Source organism: Podarcis bocagei, assembly GCF_964188305.1.
Source record: "Podarcis bocagei genome assembly, chromosome: 1".
In the NCBI taxonomy this organism is placed as follows: Eukaryota; Metazoa; Chordata; class Lepidosauria; order Squamata; family Lacertidae; genus Podarcis; species Podarcis bocagei.
The window spans coordinates 14,496,769-14,519,068 of NC_138125.1; the positions used below are offsets into that span (position 1 = coordinate 14,496,769).

At 45.6% G+C, this 22,300-nt stretch overlaps 1 protein-coding gene across 4 annotated transcripts in view; it reads right to left on the minus strand.

Annotated features, from left to right (window-relative positions):
• Window positions 1–246: 246 nt before the first annotated feature.
• The window catches only part of KIF26A (kinesin family member 26A), a 161,998-nt gene continuing 139,944 nt past the window's right edge, over window positions 247–22,300 (minus strand). For all 4 annotated transcript variants that reach the window (XM_081190984.1, XM_081190985.1, XM_081190986.1 and 1 more), the window contains 11 exons: window positions 21,048–21,257; window positions 18,533–18,626; window positions 16,273–16,535; window positions 15,822–16,005; window positions 15,150–15,309; window positions 13,580–13,742; window positions 9,221–12,551; window positions 6,550–6,740; window positions 6,013–6,033; window positions 4,097–4,247; window positions 247–2,664 (listed from right to left, as the gene is read on the minus strand). In XM_081190984.1, coding sequence (XP_081047110.1) covers window positions 2,486–2,664; window positions 4,097–4,247; window positions 6,013–6,033; window positions 6,550–6,740; window positions 9,221–12,551; window positions 13,580–13,742; window positions 15,150–15,309; window positions 15,822–16,005; window positions 16,273–16,535; window positions 18,533–18,626; window positions 21,048–21,257 — 4,947 coding nt within the window. In that variant the 3' untranslated portion in view covers window positions 247–2,485. The remainder of the gene's footprint in view (window positions 2,665–4,096; window positions 4,248–6,012; window positions 6,034–6,549; window positions 6,741–9,220; window positions 12,552–13,579; window positions 13,743–15,149; window positions 15,310–15,821; window positions 16,006–16,272; window positions 16,536–18,532; window positions 18,627–21,047; window positions 21,258–22,300) is intronic.

Consider the following 22,300-nt stretch of genomic DNA (forward strand, 5'->3'; position numbering starts at 1 on the left):
ACACAGCTGTGCTCTGGGGCATTGTGGGGTTTTTTTAATGGCGTATACCTTCCCTTTCAAGGTAAGCCTGTCAGTAGCAACTAACAGAGGAAGGAGCCCATTCAATATTATTATTATTATTATTATTATTATTATTATTATTATTATTATTATTATTTATACCCCACCCATCTGGCTAGGTTTCCCCAATCATGGAGGCAGCCCTGGACAGAATAGTACCCAGTCACTGAACTCAGGAGACACGTAAACAATAGATGCATATTTTTATTCACATGGAAAAGCTGAAGCAAGCCATTATAGTATACATTTATACAAAGGATTTTGGGCGGAAAAAAACCAACCCCATACAAAGCAAGATGATCTGAAAATATGGTTCCTTATGAAATGCCATTATTACATACACTATCAAACCATTTTGAAAGTTTTATTTTTTGTTTGGCAACAGTTTTATCAACAGTTCTATCAACCTTAAAAATGGTTCCCTTCCAAAAACAAAAAAGCACAAGATTCATGCAGCATGTATAGAAAGAATCCTGAGAGTTTGCCTTCCTTAGAAAAAACTGTAAAAAGATATATCTGCCTTTAAAAGTTCATAAAATGCAAATGCTATATTTATTGTCAAAACTATACAAAAATATGGACCTAACTTAATATTTACTTTAAAAAAGAAAAAGAAGAAGACCTTTTTTATTAAAACCTCATTTCCTTGTGATTTTGGTAATAAACGTAATTCTTAATTCCTGCTCTCAGAAAGCGTAAGAGAGAGGGAAAAAAGCCACAGTGTTGTTTACAGACTTTCTCAGGTTAGATTACATTAAGGCAGGCACTGGCAACTTCAAATCCAACAGCACCCCAATGTCATGTGGTAGGGTCATCATTTGGGGGGTACAGGCACCTTTTCCAATGAAAAGGCTTACTGTGATGGATACAACATGTGGGGCCTTGTGATGCCAGCCCCCTGGGTCAAGAAATCCTAGAAAAGGGGATCTGTGATGAATGAGGTCCATTATCAAAGTGAGGGCCAAACTACACATTACGCCAAAAAATGTCTGCATTAATGACTCAGTAGCTGCTTCTCCCCCCTACTCAAAGCCACCTTAGGCAATTCCCAGCACAGAAATGGCTGGATAGAGTGCTTAACCCACATCCACCCGCTGTTTTTCTAGCTCCTCCCCAGAAAGGAATTGCCCTAAAAAAGCAGCAGGGGGGAAGGGGTTAAGCACCGTTTCTCTGTTGAAAACTACCCAGTCCCAAAGTGGCTTTGAGTAGGAAAAAGCTGTTGCAGTTTTAATGCAGGTGTTTAATGCGTGTTATAAGGCATAGGTTGGCCCTTGCTTACCAAGGCTCTTCCGACTTACTCTTGCTTTAACTCTTCCCAAGTACGCCCCAAATGGGCCATTCTAGAGTAAGTGGTTTTAGGCTAAGTTGATTAACTGAGTTTTCAGCCCATTGATCAGATAATTAATTAATGGGCTAAAACCATGTACACTTGAATAACAGTGGTTTCAAAGCAGGGGGAAGTGTATGTCCATTGAAAAATTACACACATGTGTGTTGCAGCTTGGAAGAGGAATTCCTGCCTTCTTGAATGAGAGAACGGGGAGGACTCTCCCCCCCTGTGAGGGTGCCTGCCATCCTCATCTTTTGCCAAGTATCTGTATTCAAAACAAGTTTAAACAGCATTTTACAAATCTTCCCTTCGATGAATCAGGAGGCACCTTTTAATCAATTGCAAGGTTTTTAATCGATTGTTCCAACCGACTAAGCAACCAAACAGTTCAGCCCTACTATTTGTATACAAAACGTGGAATTTAAAACATGTTCCTCGTGATCTGCAAAAGGAAGAGTACAAAAAATGAATACAAACCAGGCTATTTGGAATTTCATAATACACCTTTCCAATAGATAAATGTTCATAAAAATATCTCAAATCCTAAACCATGAAAAAGCAATTATAATACAATTATTTTTTGTTGTTGTTGTTCTGCTACATAAACCAGCTTTTCCATGAAACAAGGAGGCAAATTCAGGTATGAAAACATAATTTACTTATTGCTTTTGCTACAATTTTTGTTTTTTACATATAGTCATAAATTACACTATACAGTATAAAATATTTCATAGGAATACATTTTATGGTCTGTTTAGGTTTGCTGGTTTCAATTCTAGCAACAAATACAAAATCGAAAAAACAAGTCAACAATGAACAGTAAAGGCACTTCCGCTTTGCAAATAGAGTTGGTTCCTAATAGACTTTTTTTCTGCTTTCCTCTATTAGAAAATCAAGTTGATCTTTGTACATTTCATAGGTTGCTGAGGCACCGTAAAGGTTTAGAACATTCTAATTCCTCCAGGCTCCGAGAACATTCTTTGTCGCGTTAAGTCTTCATGTTTCCACCTCCGCTTTCCAATACTTCAACCACCACCGCTGCCCATCTTTTGAAAGTTTGGCTCCACCTGCTCATGTCCCTTTGCAGACCCGCCTTCAAACTTCCACTTCCCGCGTTCCATCCTGGGTGTCACAGATCACCCCAATGTCAAAGCAGGTGACTATCATGACGTGCGACTTGCACAGATTCACACACTGCTCCAGTTCCTCAGTCACTTGTTCCAATGCCTCCAGGTAATCTTGCGACTCCTTGTCGAGATCAGGGTCAACCTCGACTGTTAGCATAAAGAGAGTTAGCATAAAGAGAGTTAGCATAAACAAAGCAGCTTTGTTATCCAAACAGCAGTCTCCCTCGGAATCAACCCTGTTGAAGCTGTTCACCTGGCAAATGCCACAGGTGAGCAGCAGTTACATCATGCTGGCTTCAAGCAATGCTCCCCTCACTGTGACGTACCACACAATTGCATCAGGAGTTTGCAGAGTCTGGCAATAGCCTCTCTTGCATCTCCTGTGATGAGCTGGCCACCCTCTTCCACTATTTTTATGGTGGGGAAGGAGGGCATAGTAACTATGTCCTGATCTTGTTGTTCAGAGGAATAGCCACTCCAGTGAGACATGATTGTCTGTGTATGGGATATGGTTGTTTTGTTTGACAAACTGCTATTCTGGTAGCAAGCAACTGGTTAAGGAAATGCATCCAACTTCTAACCAATCTAGAAATCCCAGTTGCTGGGACTCGCTAGAGGGGAGTGGCCTGGCGCACTCAGTTCCTGCTTTCGGGATTCCCACAGGCATTTGGGTTCGCCACTGCAAGAACAGGATACAGAGTCCAGCTACTGGCCCAATTTGGCAGGCTCTTCTCATGTTCTTAAGAGCTACTATCAACTTACGCAAAACAGGCCATTTGTGGGGGGCAACATCCATTTGTCACAGTGAGAACCCAGTTCCACCCTAAAGTCCACACTGGCTGTGACGCATGTTAGGGACACAGGAAGCTACACAGACTCAGGCTACTGGTCTATTTAGCTCTGCCTATTATCATTTATTTTATTTATTTCCTGAAGTGTTCCATGATCCACACTTTTCATGAAATCATATCAAGGTGGCATGCAACACATACAGTGGTGCCCCGCAAAACGAATGCCTCGCAAGACGGAAAACTCGTTAGATGGAAGAGTTTTCCGTTTTGGAGGTGCTTCACAAAACGAATTTCCTATGAGCTTGCTTCGCAAGACGACAATGTCTTGCGAGTTCCTGCTGGTGTTTCCCCCCCCCCTTTCTAAGCTGCTAAGCCGCTTATCAGCTGATCCGATCAGCAGATAAGCCGCTAAAAGCCGCTAATAGCGCTAATCCGCTAATCCTTCAATGGGCGTGCTTCACAAGACGAAAAAACCGCTAGACGAAGAGAATCACAGAACGGATTCTTTTCGTCTTGCGAGGCACCACTGTACAGAGTTATAGTACAATTCAGTCAAAACGTTCATAACTGGGGGGGAAGCACCATTAAAACCATCCATAAATACTGATTGGTTACAAAGCGAAAATCATGTTGCAAAGCCACAAACTGATGCAGAAATGGGGTGAACTGAACTTACGACTGGGAAAATGAGGAACCAGAAGAAACTGGTAGATTTGCTCACCCCTGGTCTGTATTTCTGCACCATCTAAACACAGAATCTTTATTGCGACTTGCTGGGAAATACTTACATTCTCCTTTCCACTTGCTTGGATCCAACATCAACCTACACTTTGTTTCCTCCAACTCATCTTTCAAGAACTCATGCTTTGCTTTCACTTCTCTAATCCGCTGGTGGCGCCTCTCCAGGATTTTCAGCTTGGTATTAAAATATATCAGGCCCTTTGGGGGAGATGAAAATTACCAATTTGTTAATTTCGCTGGCCATCTGCCTGCTACTCTCCAAAAAACTCCCACAAAAACCTATTGCCCTTATCATTCTGCTTCAACCACTGTTGTGCAGCACAAGCACGAAACATTAAACAGCAGAAGGGTTTTCTCCCTCCCTGCTACCCTTGCTGGAAGTGGACTTCCATGGATGCTAATCTAATAAAAGCAACATGCTATGAGCACTTAAGGCATTTACTGCCACTCTCCCAGCTAATGAACTTCCCTACGAAACTCTTAAATTTCAGCTGTTATGAACAGAAATGGTTTCCTCACCACTGCAAAAGAGTAAATATGTTTTAGTAAGGGAAAGGAAGGCTGCAAAATCTGGGTGGGCAAGAGTCCCAATCCATCCTTGCCCCCCCCCTATATATAGTGCCTAGTCATATAAAATATCAAGGACAATCAATGAAGTTTAAACAGCTCCATAGGCCTATTGGCATAAGAAGGTCTTCAAGAGATGCCTTCAAGTACAAAAGCCATGATGCCTACGGAATCACTGCTGGAAGGATATCCCACAGCACGAGATCGGTGATGCCGAGTGCTCAACTTCTATTTGATGCCAGTCGGGCCTTTGTAACACTGGGGACAACTAAGCACCCCTTGGTGCTGGAGGAGACACTTGAGAGTCCCATGGACTGCAAGAAGATCAAACCTCTCCATTCTGAAGGAAATCAGCCCTGAGTGCTCACTGGAAGGACAGATCCTGAAGCTGAGGCTCCAATACTTTGGCCACCTCATGAGAAGAGAAGACTCCCTGGAAAAGACCCTGATGTTGGGAAAGATGGAGGGCACAAGGAGAAGGGGACGACAGAGGACGAGATGGTTGGACAGTGTTCTCAAAGCTACCTACATGAGTTTAACCAAACTGCGGGAGGCAGTGGAAGACAGGAGTGCCTGGCATGCTCTGGTCCAGCGGGTCACGAAGGTCGGACACAACTAAACGACTAAACAACAACAACAAGCACTCCCTAGTGATCAAGCTGGGATGTAAGGGCTCAGGCTGGACCTTAAGGAACCCTGGACTCAAGTTGTTCAGGGCTTTGTATTTCAACACAAGTGCCTTGGACTGGAATATCTGCGGGGGGGGGGGGGAGGACGTGTGTGTGCTTGCTTAACCCTTCCCACACACTCCTTGTTTCCTCCGCAGCATCTTCCCCCAAGTGCTTTTTCTCCATTGGATTGGGAAACCCAGATTAATATCTGAATGTGGGGTGATGGGATTGGGAGGAGGGAAGTGTTGCAGAAGAAAAGCGGGTGGAAAGGGCTGAGACTCACATAAGCACATCCGTGAGTTGGCTCCTCCAGGAGAAATGCTCCATGTTGCTATGTGCACACACTCTTCCTGCCTACCTCTTCTTTGATGCAAATGCTTCCCACTTTGTACTCACCCTAACAGTTCTCTTATTGCTGTTCTTTTAACAGACTGCAAGCCTGAGATTAGAGACCCCCCCTCTCTCTCTAAGTGATCTGTAAGAACCATAACTGTGGGGACAAGCTAAATTACATCAGGTTGTATCCAATACTACCCATACTCAAGGTAGACCCATTGAAATTTATGGACGTGCCTGCTTTAGGTCCATTAATTCCCAATGGGTCTGACTCTGAATAGAAGTGGGTTGGCTACAACTCATTCTCTTCGCTTGGCATTCCTTAGCAAACATGGCAATTGGAAATTATGTTTTGGTTGGTATAAGGAAGATCCAAAGATATGACTTACCTTTTCAACATCCTGGAAAGGCTGTTGGTAGAAGAAAAAAGGAGAAGAGAAGTTACCCCTTTTTTGTATTAGGGGGTGAAAATGGCACCAGACAAATGACTGCAATCCCTGTCACCAACTCAGAATTAACTGAATTGTTTTCCCAATTACAAGTAAATTAAACTCACAACATCTTGAATTTAACAGAATTCTAACCGGGATGCTTTATGCCATTAACATAAAGAGTTAATGACCCTTTGGTGAAGAAAGCCCATAAAATTTCATCAAGCAGGCAATGATTATAAAGCCTTCTCGTAACATATTAATTGATATTCTCCACTCACTCCATCAGCTACGTTAAACACAATTAATGGCAGACAGCAATTATTTTCTATGGGCATGGTACCCCAACATATGAATTTTTTAAAAAGGATAACGAAAGCGCTTTAATTGCATTCCATTCTCCCCTAATGCCATGCGTGAGATTTAGAGCAACAACCCTGCCTTGAATGTTGTGCCGTTTAAATTGTCCGGAGTTACCGTAAAATATGTGCTGACCTCAGTTTCCTCTTGTCTGTGCCGCTGTAATCGTTCCACATCATCAATCTCATAAACTTTAATTTCAAATGGCTCTTTCAAAGTGCCCGGCAAGGGTGGTAGATCAACCCACTGGCCGGTGACACTCTGCTTCCTCCCCAGGGATGCAGAATCTGGAAGAGGAGCTGGAATCAGTCGACGGCGCTGGAAACCTGAGATGATTTAAGAAAAAGGGGGGGGGGAGCAAAACATGGACTTTTTTTTTTTTTTGCATTTTTCATCTAGCAAATCCATAAGCATTCCAAGCCAGACAAGCAAGCAGCTTACATCCACCTGCAGACAGTTAATAGTTATAAAAATCATATTTTAGGGACTGTGAGGGTCATCAAGTTCAACCCCCTGCAACGCAGGAATCTTTTGCCCAACGTGGGGCTCCAACGCATGATGCTGAAATTAAGCATCTCCTGCTCTATAATACATGCATTGATATCTAGATGAACATAGCCACGATCCCAGAGAATTAAGTCCACTTGAACAAAATGGGCTTACTTCTGAGCAACCATACAAAGCATTATGCTGTTGGGATTAGTCACCTTGCCTGCCCTCCCCCCAAAAAACCTAAAACACAGAGCAACATCAGAATGTATAGGAGTGTCAAAGCACTAAGCACTCCAAAAGTTAAGCAGGTAATTTATTGACAAGACGACAATTCCAATTGAGAAAAGGAACTGTTTGTCATTTTTTTTTAAAAAAAGGCAAGACCTTAGAAAGCATTTCCTGGGGCAAAAGCAAATACAAATCCATCAGCCAGTAATACCTTCTCAATATGTGCGCAACCTTACACAGCTGTTAATATTGATTTGTGGGAGAGACTTAAGAGGTTGATGTGCTATGAAAAGAGAACAGCTGCAGCCAGGTCTTTAAACTGATTGCTCTACAATGAAGCAAATTGGTCACTGAGGCCAGGAAGCATACCATGATAGATACACAGACACAGACACACTCGCACACTCGCACGCACACACACACACACACACACACACACACACTGTAATATATGTGTCTGTGTGTATAAATATACATATTAGGGCACTGATGAACTGGTGCCATTCACAACCTTTCATGAGTTGTGAAATTGGGTACCATTGCATCAGTTCCTGCCCACTCATGAGGGGCAAAAAGGTCCATTGTTTACTAACCTGCCAGGGGCAGGTAGAAGAAAGATGGAGAGCACCACAAAGGTGGGTGGCCTTTGTTATTTTGATAATGCAATCCATTTAATTCAAAGGGCCTGACTTGACATGAACAGGAACCCAATCTCTCAGTTTTCTTAGTTTGAAATTTCTGAAAATGCTAACGTTTTCACCGTCTGGTGTTTCCAATGACAATAAACATGTGATTAATTCAATATCTAAGTCTGTACCCAATTGTATCTCTCTGCTTACAGAAAGCCTGTTTACTCCATTGAAGGATTCTGCGCCCTTCCAAAATCATCTCCAGGTAGTTGGAGGGCCCCTTTGGGCAAGACCAATACAGTGTGAAGAGTGGAGGTGTTTAATTTGGCAATGCATAATAGACTACTGTAAATGATATTATACTTGTAAGCCATTTGAGGGGTTGGGTGGAGAAGGAACGTTGATATTGTTATTACTGTTGTCATAGCGTTCGTTTTTTGTTTGTTTGTTAGTACTCATAGTGAAAATATCTGTTGTCCCCATCTGAAAAATCAAAAGCTGCTTTAGCAAGACACACTTCAGGGGGGGAAAGCTACTTTAGCAAAATAAGCCCCGAATTAATTGCTCTCTACCTTGGCTTGTCCACTATCAAACTAGATAATCTCTTACTCATTTCTTCCAGAAGTTGGAGGGGATGCTAGTCTAAGTAAACACTTATATGAGACGAAGCCACTTGGAACTGATTAAACAAGTGAATCTCCAATCTATTTCTAATTTCAGTTGATTGTCTAAATGCGTTGTAAAACTAATGAAAGCCTTAGGTTTGTAGCTAATTAGCAGCATTAATCACAAAGTTTAGAGCATTCTTTTTTTCTTGGGAAAAAAATTCTTTTATATCTTATTTATTTTCACTGGGGGACCTGCCAATCAGAGTTGTGCAAAGAGACGAATTAAATTCTGAAACGAAACACGGCATCTTAAAAAGGAATAGTTTTTAAAAGTATGATGAATTTGAAGGATTCCTCCCTGACCACGCCTCCAAAACCACAGCCTCAGATGGGGATGAAGGGCAGAAAAATTCGGTTTGCAAAGCAAAGCTGAAGCAATCTCAGGGAGGTTGTGCCCCCCCCTTAATTAAAACAATGAGGGCCCTGATCTGAATGGGGCCATAGTGCATGAAGAGGAGGTTAAACCCCCACCTCTTCCCCTGCTGCGATCATGGAAAAATGAGCTCCATGCAAAATAAACAGTCATGGGGGAACCACCTGCCGCAGGCATCAATATAACTTTTTTTTTTTTTACAGGCTAGTTGCAAGAAAGAGAAATGTTAAACCTCTCCCCCTGACACGTGGGGGTCCCAATCCAGACCACCGCCCCCACCCGGTGCTTGGTTCCAATTTCCTGCTTCAAGCAACGCATCTGGAGTAATGCGCAATGGAACCATTTAAATCCAAGGAAATGGGAATGCTCACATTAGAATAGTTGTGTGTCCGTCCCCCCAAAACTCCTTTCCTTACCTGTTGATCTTTTCTTTGGGGATTTCAAACTTCTCATGCGACCAGGCGAAGACATGCCACTTTCGCTCATGGAATCATGCGCCGAGGATGCACTGCCGGTGGCTTCGCTGTCACGGATCATGCTTTCGTAGCCGCTGCTGCCACCACTGTGGTAGAAAAGAGCCGTCCGGCCCATTGCTGGGGGTAGCTCCCCACTCAGGACGCTGCTGTTGTCGCTCCCGTGCCCGCTGCTGTAGCGCTGAGGCCGCCTTGGGGCAGTTATCTTGCTGTACGGAGACGGCAGCACCGGGACCTGCGACTTCTCGTCGCTCAGATTAATCCCGCTGTCGTTGCCGCTGTCGGAGTCCGTCGACACCCGAAAGTGGCTCATCTTGACCGAACTGCCCGACGCCAGCTCGTTCACACGGCTGTTGGCTGCCCTGATGGCTTGCTTGGTCCCCATGATGGTTCCTCGACCAGGCTTGCTGCTCACGCCTTGCAGAGACCGCGGCACGGCTTTCCCACTCAAGGGGATGCCGGAGGTCTTCCCAACGGACGGAGCCAACGATTTCACAGAGGAGCTCAAAGACTTGGACCCACTGGCTGAAAGGCTGCGGCTCTTATTCCCGTTGGCTGGAGTCTTCTGGCTTGCGGCACCTTTGGCCTGGCTGTTTTTGCCGGGCAAAGGAGTGGTGAGCGACGGAGGCGACGTCAAGCCAGAAGGGACAGGGGGAACTCCAAGCCTTGGAACCATCCGACCATTCCTGCCATTCCCAATGCTGCCATTTTCTCTACTCAGGTTGGCTTTCGATCCGACCGACGTCAGGCTATCGCACCTCTCGAGGGACATGTGGCTCCCGTATCGATGGACAGCTTCATTTTTGGATGCCTTTGCCTTCAAACTAGAGGTCGCTTTGGGCAAGGAGTGGTCTGCCTTGAGGTTGCCTCTGCCGCCACTGTTTTCGGTAGCGCACAACCCAGCTCTCAATCGCAAATCGAACTCGTCCTCGTTCTTCGATGTAGTGGCCCTCGCAAGGTCCAGTCCTGAGGACTTCCCCCCGCCGTTTGGTATCCCACCATTTTTCTGCTCAAGGCTTGATTTACGCACGGGGGGTGCTGGAGGTATTGTCCCACTTGGCCTGGGCAACATGCTGGATTTTTGCTGTAGGGTTTTCTTTTTCAGGCTTCCGGTGGCAAAAACAGCTTCACAACTTCCCCTGCTCATAGCTTCTGCAGCCGCACCGCTGCTGTGCGACACAGGAACCACACCCAGCGTTGTAGCGCCTCTCCTGAGCTGTGGCATTTTTGTGACGCCATCGGGTTTTTTAGCCGCTCCGCTGGACGTCTTGCAGGCCATTTCACAACCATCGACAACCCTCTGTGAACAAGCAAGCATTGTCTGGGATTTTGTTGGCCTAGCTGAGCCATCTAAATGCTGGGCAGTCTTTGCCGACTGCTTCTCGGCGCTGAACATGGGAGAGTTTGGAGATATCAGCGAGTCTGCTTCCAAATGATCACCTGTACGAACCAGCCAGGGGTCTTCAAACATCACACGCGGTTTCTGCAGTTCCTTACAGCTGAGGGTGCTGTTGTTGTTGTGGGTTGGGGATGAGGTAGCTTTTGTTCTCCGGGGAAGACTGGAGTGTATCGTTTCTATCACCATTGTGTTTTGAGAGCTGGAAGGCTTAGCGTATGCTGGCTGGTCGGTGATGCAAAGAGCACTTTCTGTCTGAGATGCTTTGGTTACGTCGCAGTTCTGAGGACTCCTGTTGACACCTGGTGATGCTCTGATGGAAATCATGCTCTTGCTCTCCGGCTCCGAAAAGCAGAAGCCGCTGTCATTTAGGGCGGCTTGCAAGGGAACAGGAGCATTGGGAGAACCCATGATAAAGGGCTCCTCAGACTTGCTGCAGCTGTAAGAGGACTGAGCAAGGAAACCATCGCCGGACCGGCAGCCATCGCTCTCAATTGTACAGATGCTCACTTCGCTTAGCCACGAGCTGATGGAGGAACGTCTGCTACTGCTCGAGAACGGGTCTTCAGCAAAAGGCACGACGATATCAATGTTGACACCGGTGGCACTTGCCTGGGAGGTATAAGCATCAAACTCATCATTTATACTGCTGATGATGCTAACTGGCCTGGATCCAGATGCAAGGGCCTGCAGGGAGCAGTCGCTGTTGAAGCTGATGATGCTGGCAGGCCTCCCGTTATCCAAGATCCCGCTGATGGACAACTCCTCAACAACCGTGAAGACAAGCTCATCCTCGCCATTGAGCTCCACGGGCTGCTGCAACGTCACCGTCGTCGTCAGGATATCCCGGTCGAAGCACTTGCTTCGGAAAGATGACCGGAACCTGTGGACCTCTATGCCGTCTCCTTGGTGCTCTGTGTTGCTGGTTGCCGAAAATGTGCTTCCTTCAGGGTTAGATTCAGATTCGCTACCCACTTGCTTGCTCATTCCCACGGGCGGCGTCCTGATTGCGTTACAGTGGTCAAACTTCAGGTACGTTTGCTTGGTCCTCATTGGAGATTCCTGCTGCTGCTGAGGGGGTGGGGGTGCAGGGCTGGGCAACGGCCTCTTGGCATACAAAGATTTCTCTTTTACAACCGGCTCAGCGACGGCTTGGCTTGGCTCTTCATCCTTAGTGGTATTACACGCCGGCAACTTATAGGAGTCCTCCTTCTCTCCGTCCGAGTCTGCTCTCTTGCCTTCAGGCTTGGCTTGCTGTTTGGCGTGGTCCATCTTCGCAGGAGGGGCCTTCTTCTCAGGGCAGCTGCCATTGCGCTGGAAGTAAAGGCTGTGTCCTTTTTTGGGAGGCCCCGTTTCCTGCAAGGCTGGTTTTTTAAACCCCCCAGGAGGAGACGGTGGTTTTGGCTTGGACTGTTCGCTTTCTGTGGTCGCCGGGACGGTGCCGCTGCAAGACGTGCCGGCGGCTTCCCCGCCAAGGAACTTGGCAGGCTCTTCGCTTCCGTCGATGCATTCCAGCCGCTCCTGCAGCTCTGCGAAAGTGTTGCACTTAAAAAGGTCTTTGTCAGAGCTCTTTGCAAGGCCAGTGGTGTCCTTGTTTCTTTTCTTGTTCAGGGAAGGGATGATGGGAACAAACTCTGGAGGGCCTTCGTTATCTGTCAGCTCCCGGTCCGACAAAGCTGCACCGTTGGGACCCACGTAGATGACTGTGTCGCAGGACTGTTCGCTGCTTGAGGAATAATCAGTCTCGTTGGAAAGGTTCAACACAGGAACGTCAGGATCAAGAGCTACAGTCCTTGGATGAAATGGCCTCAAGTGAGGAGGTCTTCGTATGTGGCCCTCTTCACATGAGCTTTCTCCTCCAGAAGAGCTGGATGCATACTGTCAATTGCACAGAACAATAAAATGCATTTTTTTCGCATTAAATGCATGAAGTAGGGTGAGAGGCAGGTATATCCCTCCCACCCAGTGGCATTTGCAGTTCCACGCCCCAAATCTTATTCTCTGCTATAATCGTGAGCAACATTTATAAATAATCACACTACAGAAAATTTGTTTGGCTCCCTGCAACAGATTTGGAACAACGCAGAAACTGTAGCCGCCCACAACTGAAAAGACCTTCAGAATTGTTTTGCCTCAGCAGGAGCACTGACCCTGGCAACTTCTGGTTTGTTGTTGTTGTGTTAACTAAGAAGTTCTCTGATTATGATGCTATATCATCTTGTAGTATCCTATTGTTATTATTTATAGTCTGCCTTTTTCCCAGACCAGGACTCAAGGCAGCTTATGGATAGAATACTGAGGGAACTTCAGGGGATATTAGAGGCAGCCTCCTGGGAGCAGAAGTGACGGTAAACTTTCCCATCCCTTTGAAAAGCCCTCAAATGCACCCACCTCCTGCCCTACTGCCTACAAAAGGGACGGCACAGTTCAGTGGGGAGCATTTCATAGCGTCTGCATATGCAATCCCAATATCTGATTTGCTTCTGTGCTGCTACCTTCTGAGTAGTGATTTTATTGCTGGGACAGACACTGAGTTACTGCATTTTTAAAAAATAAAAAAGCACTCGTTGCTTTGCAGCTTGTATCAGGCAAGTAAGATACATGAGTTAATGCTTGAGACAGACTCAGGGCATGCTGCTGCCACACGCCATCTCCACTCTTTAGAGGTGTAAAAACAGCAGACATTATCCCTGGGTCAAGTATGGCAACCTAGACTTATATAGTCTACCACACTGTTCTTCAACCCTTGGTCTCCAGAAGTTGTTGGACTACAACTCCCATCATCCTTAGCAAGCTAAGCCAATAGTCAGGGGAAATGGGACCTGCAGTCTAACACATGGGGACCCAGGTTGAGGAATTCTGGGGTAGAGGAGAGAACTCTTGCTTCGCTGGTTTTGCGCACCAACCTTGGATTTCTTCTTCCTCATCCTATGGATACGGGAGGCAAGCTGGATTGTTGTGAGACTTTCTGCATAATTAGCCGGGGAATCCGATATGTGAGCTAGCATGGTCGTCCTGCAGTTGATGTTCCCGAGCGATTCCCTCAGCAGCATGGTCAGTTTGTTGTCCCTGGGGAGCACGAGAGAAACACAAATGAGAACACGAGAAAAGCTTTACTGGAGCAGACCAAAGGCCTGTCTAGTCCAGCACCCTATCCTTACAATGGCCAACCAGCTGCTATAGGAAGCCTTTAAGCAGGACCTGAGTGCAATGGCTCAGTGTCTATAATAACTTACAATTCTTTCCTTAGGCTTTCTAAGCACCACTTGTAGTTTATTCACTTGTTACAGGTAGGTAGCCGTGTTGGTCTGCCATAGTCAAAATAAAAAAATTCCTTCCAGTAGCACCTTAAAGACCAACTAAGTTAGTTCTTGGTATGAGCTTTCGTGTGCATGCACACTTCTTCAGATACACTGAAACAGAAGTTGCCAGACCCTTCTATATAGTGAGAAGGTGGGGAGGGGTATTACTCAGAAGGGTGGTGGGAATGGGAGATTGGCAGATAGCTGAGATGAGCCTGTTGACGACTCTTAACGACTGTAATAGGTCTTACAGGAAAAGGCAAGGGGTGAGAAGGTGAAAAATGGCTCAGTCATGTATAATGAGATAAGAATCCAATGTCTTTGTTCAGACCAGGTCTCTCCATGGTTTTAAGTTTGGTAATGAGTTGCAATTCAGCAGCTTCTTCTTTTATTCACTTGTGTTTGTTTTCTAAGGTTATATGCGAGTGTGAGATTTTCCATGCATGAGCCATCTCATGCTAACGTATAACCTTCAAGGAGAAGAAAGCAATCCAGCCCAATTTTGCAATAAAATAAAAATAGCAGGCGCCATATTGTGCTATTCTCTTTTTTCCCTTCTTTGAAATAATTTTTATTTGGTTTTACAAGTATAAAACTGTAACAATACAATCATACACATCCACATTTACAGATTCCTCCAAATCTCTTGACTTCCCACCTCCCCTCCATGGGTCCTATTATTAAACCTTTTCTACTGCATCTTTCCCAATAATCTGTATTTTGTATAACTCCATTGTCTCCATAGTACTTGCTACATTACAAGCGTTATTGTAAGCCTGCTAATGTTTTCATTTGCTTCTAGCGGTCTCCAAGATAAATTATGATTTTTTTCCCATTCTTTGTTAAGACCGGTGCTATTTTCCCACTGCTTTCATACTAAAAGGAACAAAACAACGCTGGCCTTACAAGAGACTTGGGGGAAAGGCTTTCTTAGGGGGTCGGGGGAAAGAACTAACAGGAAGCAGCTACATGTGGACATTATCCGGACACAGCGGAATCCTTTCTGATTGCTTGGAGAAGGAAGTAATTAAATCTGGGGCTGTAACGTCCAACAGTGTAACACCTTTAAGGCACCATCTGACCTGGACTATAGGTAGGTGATAAGGCTTTGAAAAGCAATCTGAAAATCAGGTCAGAGGCCACGAGTTTCACATGGGTAGAACAGTGCACTTACTTGTAGGGCACATGTTTGGCATCGTTGATTAAGGCCAGAATGACACTGCCCAAGGCGGACAGAGACAGGCAGAAGGAGCCTTCTCCATCTCGACTCTTGCTTAGAACCTTCTCACAGCTTCCCAGGTCAATGAGATGTAAACGGCTGCGTCCGCCTGACACTGAAAAGCAACAGCAACACCACTTACACAACGCTCGCTGATCCAACCCTGGCTGGAATGGCAGAGAATCATCTAGTCCAACCCCCCTGCAATGCAAGAATCTCAGCTGAAGCATCCATGACAGATGGCCATCCGTCATGGAATTAAATGGTGATGGGTGGATGGATGTAAAGCTTCAGGCAACAGGCGGAATTAGCTGACCAATGCACCAAATTCTAGGGGCAGTCAGTATTTAAGTCACGGCTCCCAAAGAACTCAGCTTACTTTCATACAGCATGAACCAACTTGAAAAGGCGCAAGGATATGTCAAAGGGAAGAGCTTGTTGAAAGAAAGGGATAGAACTTCCTTCAAAATCCCATTGGCCAAGCAGATGAGACTGTCTACAAAGGCGTACAATTGCCCCAACCCAGCAAAATGAATTCTTGGCTAATATTAACCCGGTTCCACATGGATTCACTCTTCTAAAATAAGCGAAGGCAGTATGAATTAAATGTGAGACAGATCAACGTACTTCCGCCTTTTCCGCCTTTCTCCATGCGATACTGATAGATGTGGAGGGTGAAGAGCATGTGCGAATTCCTCCGATCCTCTTCGTTGCACTCGGGTTTGCTCGTACTCCTGGCTGCCAGGGCCGCGTCGAGGAAGAAAGCAGCCTTCTCTGCTGTCGGGGCCCTTAATTCGCTTTGATTTTGAAGCTGGAATATAAACAAGAAAACGACTAATTAAGACAGGGTAACTGATCCCCCCCTCTCTGAACAGAGCAAGCCTCAAGGGTGCTAACGGAAGCAAATATGTACACTCTGGGATTAGGGATTAAAAATGGGAAAAAAGCAATTAAAAAGTATCGTCTTTAAAATTGGTGAGAATTGTTGTCAGATGAAAAGAATTCTTAAAAACATTTATATAAATAAACCAGGGAACAAGGGCAAACCAGAATTTCAAACTGCCCTGAGATCACCTACCTGAGTTCCGCATATCGGATCCTCGCGCAGATAGACCCCTGGGGACTGCCCATCCTGCAGGCTGCCAGTGGCTACTTCAGCTAACAAATCCTGAAGGTTTTCATCTTTCCCACTGATCTCCACAGCAGACACTCGAATGGAGAAACGAGTGCCGGTCTTCTCCTTCCGCTCATTGATTAGCTTGAAGAGCCACGAGATGGCACAGGGAACAATGCCGAGACTTTGGGTGGAGTTATCCTTTCCAATCATTGTGTAGGATTTGCCTGGAAGGGAAAGCGGAAATTTTATAATCATCAAGCACACAGCAGTAGCCCTGGTGCTGTCTTGCTCTGGAAGGCAACGGGTGTGCGCATCAGCACTGTTCTTACTGAAGAGAAAGAAGTAGGGGAGGGATGTTCTCCATTTTGCCTCTCTTTGTCCCTGTAGGTTCCTGTGTTGCGCTTCCTGTGTGGCTCATGGCGTAGAGAACCTTAGTCCCAGGGGCCAAATGCCAGGCCTCTCTGTTCACCCATTAAGACTCTACCCAGGCCACACACCTCACTGGCCTTCCTCTGCACCCAGAGTGGACGGACAGAGATGATGATAATAATAATAATAATAATAATAATAATAATAATAATAATAATAATAATATATTATTATTATTTATACCCTGCCCATCTGGCTGGGTTTCCCCAGCCACTCTGGGCACCTCCCAACAGAATATTAAAAACAAAATAAAACATCAAACATTAAAAACTTCCCTAAACAAGGCTGCCTTCAGATGTCTTCTAAAAGTCAGTAAGTTGTTTATTTCCTTGACATCTGATGGGAGGGCATGCCACAGGGCGGGCGCCACTACCGAGAAGGCCCTCTGTCTGGTTCCCTGTAGCCTCACTTCTCGCAGTGAGGGAACCGCCAGAAGACCCTCAGAGCTGGACATGCATTCATGTGTCTGTGTGAAGAAACTTACGACTGACTGAAATGTCGCCAACTATACAAAAGTTAGGACTCCCCTCATTTGTTTTACCCGCTTTTACCTCAGGCCCTGCTGACCCCTGGCATGCAGCCCCTGGAAGTCCGCCCTCAAGGGAAAGATGGCTGCCTGCCTTTAACACAACTGCCCATCCCGTCAATTACTGTGCTTATGGGGCAGAGAAGAGGTGACATCACTCAAGATGCCTCAAGGGACACTGTGAGGTGAAATAACTTTCCCCTCATTGAACCTGGAAGTGGAAGCTAAGAGTCTGAAGTATTTCTCCGCTTTGTGGTGATTGGGGGTTGACCGTGAACTCCACAACCCATAACTATATCGCCCATGCAGCGCTCTGCAGCTGAGAGATTGGCAGTCAGCCGTAAGAAGAAACTATCTGTCTTTCAGGAATCAGAAAAAAAATCCCTGTTAGAACATGCCCTTATATCAGGGTGGTCCAATGTGCGGCCCTCAAAGTCTTTTTGGGTTGTCTTTGGCAACATTAGAGGCCCCTGCGCACCCTGACAGGGTCCAAGAGAGCTTTCCTTTCCTTCCCAAAGGCTAGTTGGTGCTTTGCCTGTTTTTTGAGAAGGGCGTGCAAGGGCTCTAGGACGCTGCCAGAGCCTTGCACCTCCTTCCTAAAGCTGGGTGCCTTGCTTAGCCAGCTTTGGGCAGGCAGCCTGAGGGCTGGGCAGGGGGTGTCAAATTTTGGCCTCACTTCCCTCCAACCTCACGTGTACATGACAAGATAGTGTGCAGTCCACTGGTTCCAAGTTAAAAGTACTCTTGTGGCCCACTTGGTATAAAAGGTTGGGCAACTCTGCCTTGGATTACAGATAACTCCAAACACACAGACAATGGGAGAGAACAGATGTAAAAAGTACCTTTTGGGCATGTCATTATTAATCCTTAGGTATTAAACTCAATTAATTTCTCCCAGTCTTGGCTAACTTTCCCCTCCCCGCCCCCAGCCAATTAATTTCTTGAAGCCTTATGGATCTTTTGATTTTTGTCACACCTTTCCCTACCAAAAAAAGAAACAAGAGCTGTTCCTGAAGCAACGAGTGTGTATGTTTCTGTGTGTGTGGCTGAATTTTCCCTCTACCCCCCCCACCAATGGATTGAAAGAAAAAGTGGGGGGGGGAACCTTAAGGTCCCAATGCAAAAATAAAGCAGGAGAAGTTTGCAAAGCTAATTAAAAAGAAATTCTAATCTATTCATATACTCCAGGTTTATTGTTCCAAGGGCTGACAGCATGTAATTACCAGACTGACATAGTAATTAACTGTAATGAATTTGGGAGCTCACCAAGCTTGACATGGCCAAAGCAAAAGATGCAGCCATCTGCACCGTTCACGACAGACTGGATTACTTCTGCGACTGTTCCGGAACAAACCTCAGCCTAGAAGGGAAGTTGGAAACCCGTCACGGAGCATGTAATCGGCATGTGCTTTCCCATGCCTTTGACACGAGAAAAAAAACCCAAACACAATGTTGTTGCGCATTTCACGGCATTAGTCGTATTATTTTAGTGTCTATATCTCATTTTCGCCCCCTCTAATAAAAGCTACTATCTAAGCCCACAATAGTTTCGTATCCCATTATCCCAGCTCCCATGGAGTATCAATTTTATGACCTCGGTAACAAAGGAGTTGCTCTCCATCGAAGCGTAGGGCTAATATAATATCTCATCCATGCATTCCTAGTAATAAGCAGCAGCTTCACTGCTAAGGAGCTCCACCAGACATTGGCTTAGGGAAGGCGGGGGGACGAGCAGACGGATTCTGGAGCTTCAAATTAAAATTTTGAAAGTTCTCTTGTTTTATCTTAGCTGTGGGAACTATAACCATTGGAACCCACGGTGGGGGGAAGCATTTTGGAAAATGCACGGAAATAATGAGAAAGAGGAAGCATGAGTTACTTGTGCAAACTTTCCCTACACTTTTGGGTCTTGTCTACAGGGGAAGATGTTTGTGTCAAGTTCCCACACTCCGAAAAAATATTCTTACTATTGGTCCATAGCCAACACAACACAGCCTCCTCTTCTGTTCCCTCCAGCCCCACAACCATGCACCTTCAAGTAAGTTTTGGAGGGTTAGGACCCCCTCCAGAGCAGATTTTGGGGGTGTGCAGACAGAGAACAGGGAATGAAAACCCCAATATGTTGTGTGTGTGAAGCACTGGTTGCCACCTGCTATTATTTGAACTTAGTTGGTTGCTAGACAGAAAACTTTCCAAGCAACTTAGGAAACTTGTGAGCAATATGGGAAGGGAGCGTGCCATCCCCTCGTGGCAGAAATGCATACCTCACCAGTTCAAACAAGACAGGGGCACAGGGGAAAGAAGTGCAAGTCAACTCACACTTGCTCTCTTACTGCATTCTGGCTTCTACTTTATAGCACATTTTGCATTACTTCCTGCCTTCCAGAGAAGTTTGGGTTGCCTTGCATTTCCAATCCATTTGCGTGTCAGGATATCAAATAACAAGGTAGAACTAGATGCTCTACTTTGATGTCTGTCAAACACTAAAGCTTGCCAAATGCTTAACATTTTGAAAAAGTGAGGTTTTGACAGAGCTTTGAAACTGACAGAAATCAGAAGTCTACAGTATAATCTTTTTGCACCGTTCAAATCCCAAATTCAAAAAATTAATTCAAGCTTATACGTGCTTCTTTTCTGGTCTCCATGGCTATGAAAGAGACATTGGCATACATGGAACCTGCAGAGGGAGATTTGCAGAGGAGGAAGGCCCATTACCCCTAGTCTCAACCTACTTCTGTCAGACACCCACACATTTCCTTAGTCCAGGCATCCCCAAACTCGACCCTCCAGATGTTTTGGGACTACAATTCCCATCATCCCTGACCACTGGTCCTGTTAGCTAGGGATGATAGATGTTGTAGTCCCAAAACATCTGGAGGGCTGAGTTTGGGGATTCCTGCCTTAGTCCAATTCCTCTTTCTTCTTCTTCTAATTAATCAAGTGGATGACACTGCCAAGTTACTTGGGTCCAAGGGTTCATGCACCACCTCCTCCCTCCCCTTGCATGTGCACCCTGATGCCCAGCCTAACTTCCTGGTTTGAGCAAATCACAGTTTGCCATGCATCAGAGTTGGGGAAACTGTGGTTTGCACAAATAATACCGTGACAATAACCCTGAGAGATGAAGGTTTCAAATTGTTTTGGGGAACCAATGTGAGTACAACAGGCTGTCAGTTACCCATGCAACTTATGGAGGACAATAGGAACAGTGATGGAGTGAAAGGGTTAGAATACCAGCATATTGCTTTGGAGCTATGTGTTGCTAAAGTGTTTGAAGTTTGGAAACCGTGATCTTCATGGTTAGGAATTCACATGCTCCACACCCTTAAAACACAGCATAAAAACCACTGCTCTGTTGTGTCCTCAGCTAAACACCTGAAGATGTGATAGATGTGGAATACCTCCTAAAATATCTATAAATGGTCTCCCGAACCTGAGGCTTAGAGAGGCATGTGATTGTGAACTGTGCCACTGCAATTCACAGGTTGTGTGTGTGTGTCTGTGTGTTGCTTTAAATAACACAAGGAAGTACAGCAGGGAAGTATTCATAGCGCAGAATTATCTCCACAGATATTGCTTCTTAATTTCACATCTGGGCTAAATTAAAACAGCGTGAGACCTTGCGAACTGACTATTAATTAGCATGCCTTCCCAGTAATTAAACCAAGTAATTCAAAGGGGGGGGGAATTCATCCTAAAAGCTGCGAAGAATTCTCCTGCTGAAATTAAAATGCCACTGCAGCGACCCAAATTATTAGCATTATATCCTCAGTTCTGGTACCTGGGAAGCATCCTGGGGGAATACAGCATCAAAGGCAAACATCTTTGGGACGGCTACTGCTCCTCTTCGGTGGCCAGCATTGGAAAGGCTGCTGGTAGATGGGTCATAAAGTGTGATCTGCTTTTTCCGCGGGTCCACCTTCAAAAACGACATGGATTCCGATGTGTCATGTGTTCCTTGCGACGGGCAAATTCTCACCATCACTTTTACCTGCAAGTCGTCAAAAATGCATGGGTTTAACTCTTTTAACTCCAAGCAAAAACTGAGCTCAGACTTAAGATCATGGCCACTGGGCCCATCACCTCCTGGCAAATAGAAGGCGAAGAAATGGAGGCAGTGAGAGATTTTAATTTCTTGGGCTCCATGATCAATGAAGATGGTGACAGCAGTCACGAAATTAAAAGACGCCTGCATCTTGGGAGAAAAGCAATGACAAACCTAGGCAGCATCTTAAAAAGCAGACACCACCATGCCAACAAAGGTCCGTACAATGGTACCTCGGGTTAAGTACTTAATTCGTTCCGGAGGTCTGTACTTAACCTGAAACTGTTCTTAACCTGAAGCACCACTTTAGCTAATGGGGCCTCCTGCTGCCACTGCGCCGCCGGAGCACGATTTCTGTTCTCATCCTGAAGCAAAGTTCTTAACCTGAAGCACTATTTCTGGGTTAGCGGAGTCTGTAACCTGAAGCGTATGTAACCCGAGGTACCACTGTATAGTTCAAACTATGGTTTTCCCAGGAGTGATGTATGGAAGTGAGAGCTGGACCAGAAAGAAGGCTGATCACCGAAGAATTGATGCTTTTGAATTATGGTGCTGGAGGAGACTCTGGAGAGTCCCATGGACTGAAAGAACAAACCTATCCATTCTGAAGGAAATCAGCCCTGAGTGCTCACTGGAAGGACAGATCCTGAAGCTGAGGCTCCAATGCTTTGGCCACCCCATGAGAAGAGAAGGCTCCCTGGAAAAGACCCTGATGTTGGGAAAGATGGAGGGCACAAGGAGAAGGGGACGACAGAGGATGAGATGGTTGGACAGTGTTCTCGAAGCTACAAACATGAGTCTGACCAAACTGCGGGAGGCAGTGGAAGACAGGAGTGCCTGGCGTGCTCTGGTCCATGGGGTCACAAAGAGTCAGACACGACTAAATGACTAAACAACAACAACAATTTCACCACCCATACAGGAAACGGTCTTATAGTGAAGTCAGACTGTTGGTCAGCGTTCAAAATTCACTGGGTGCCAAACGCATT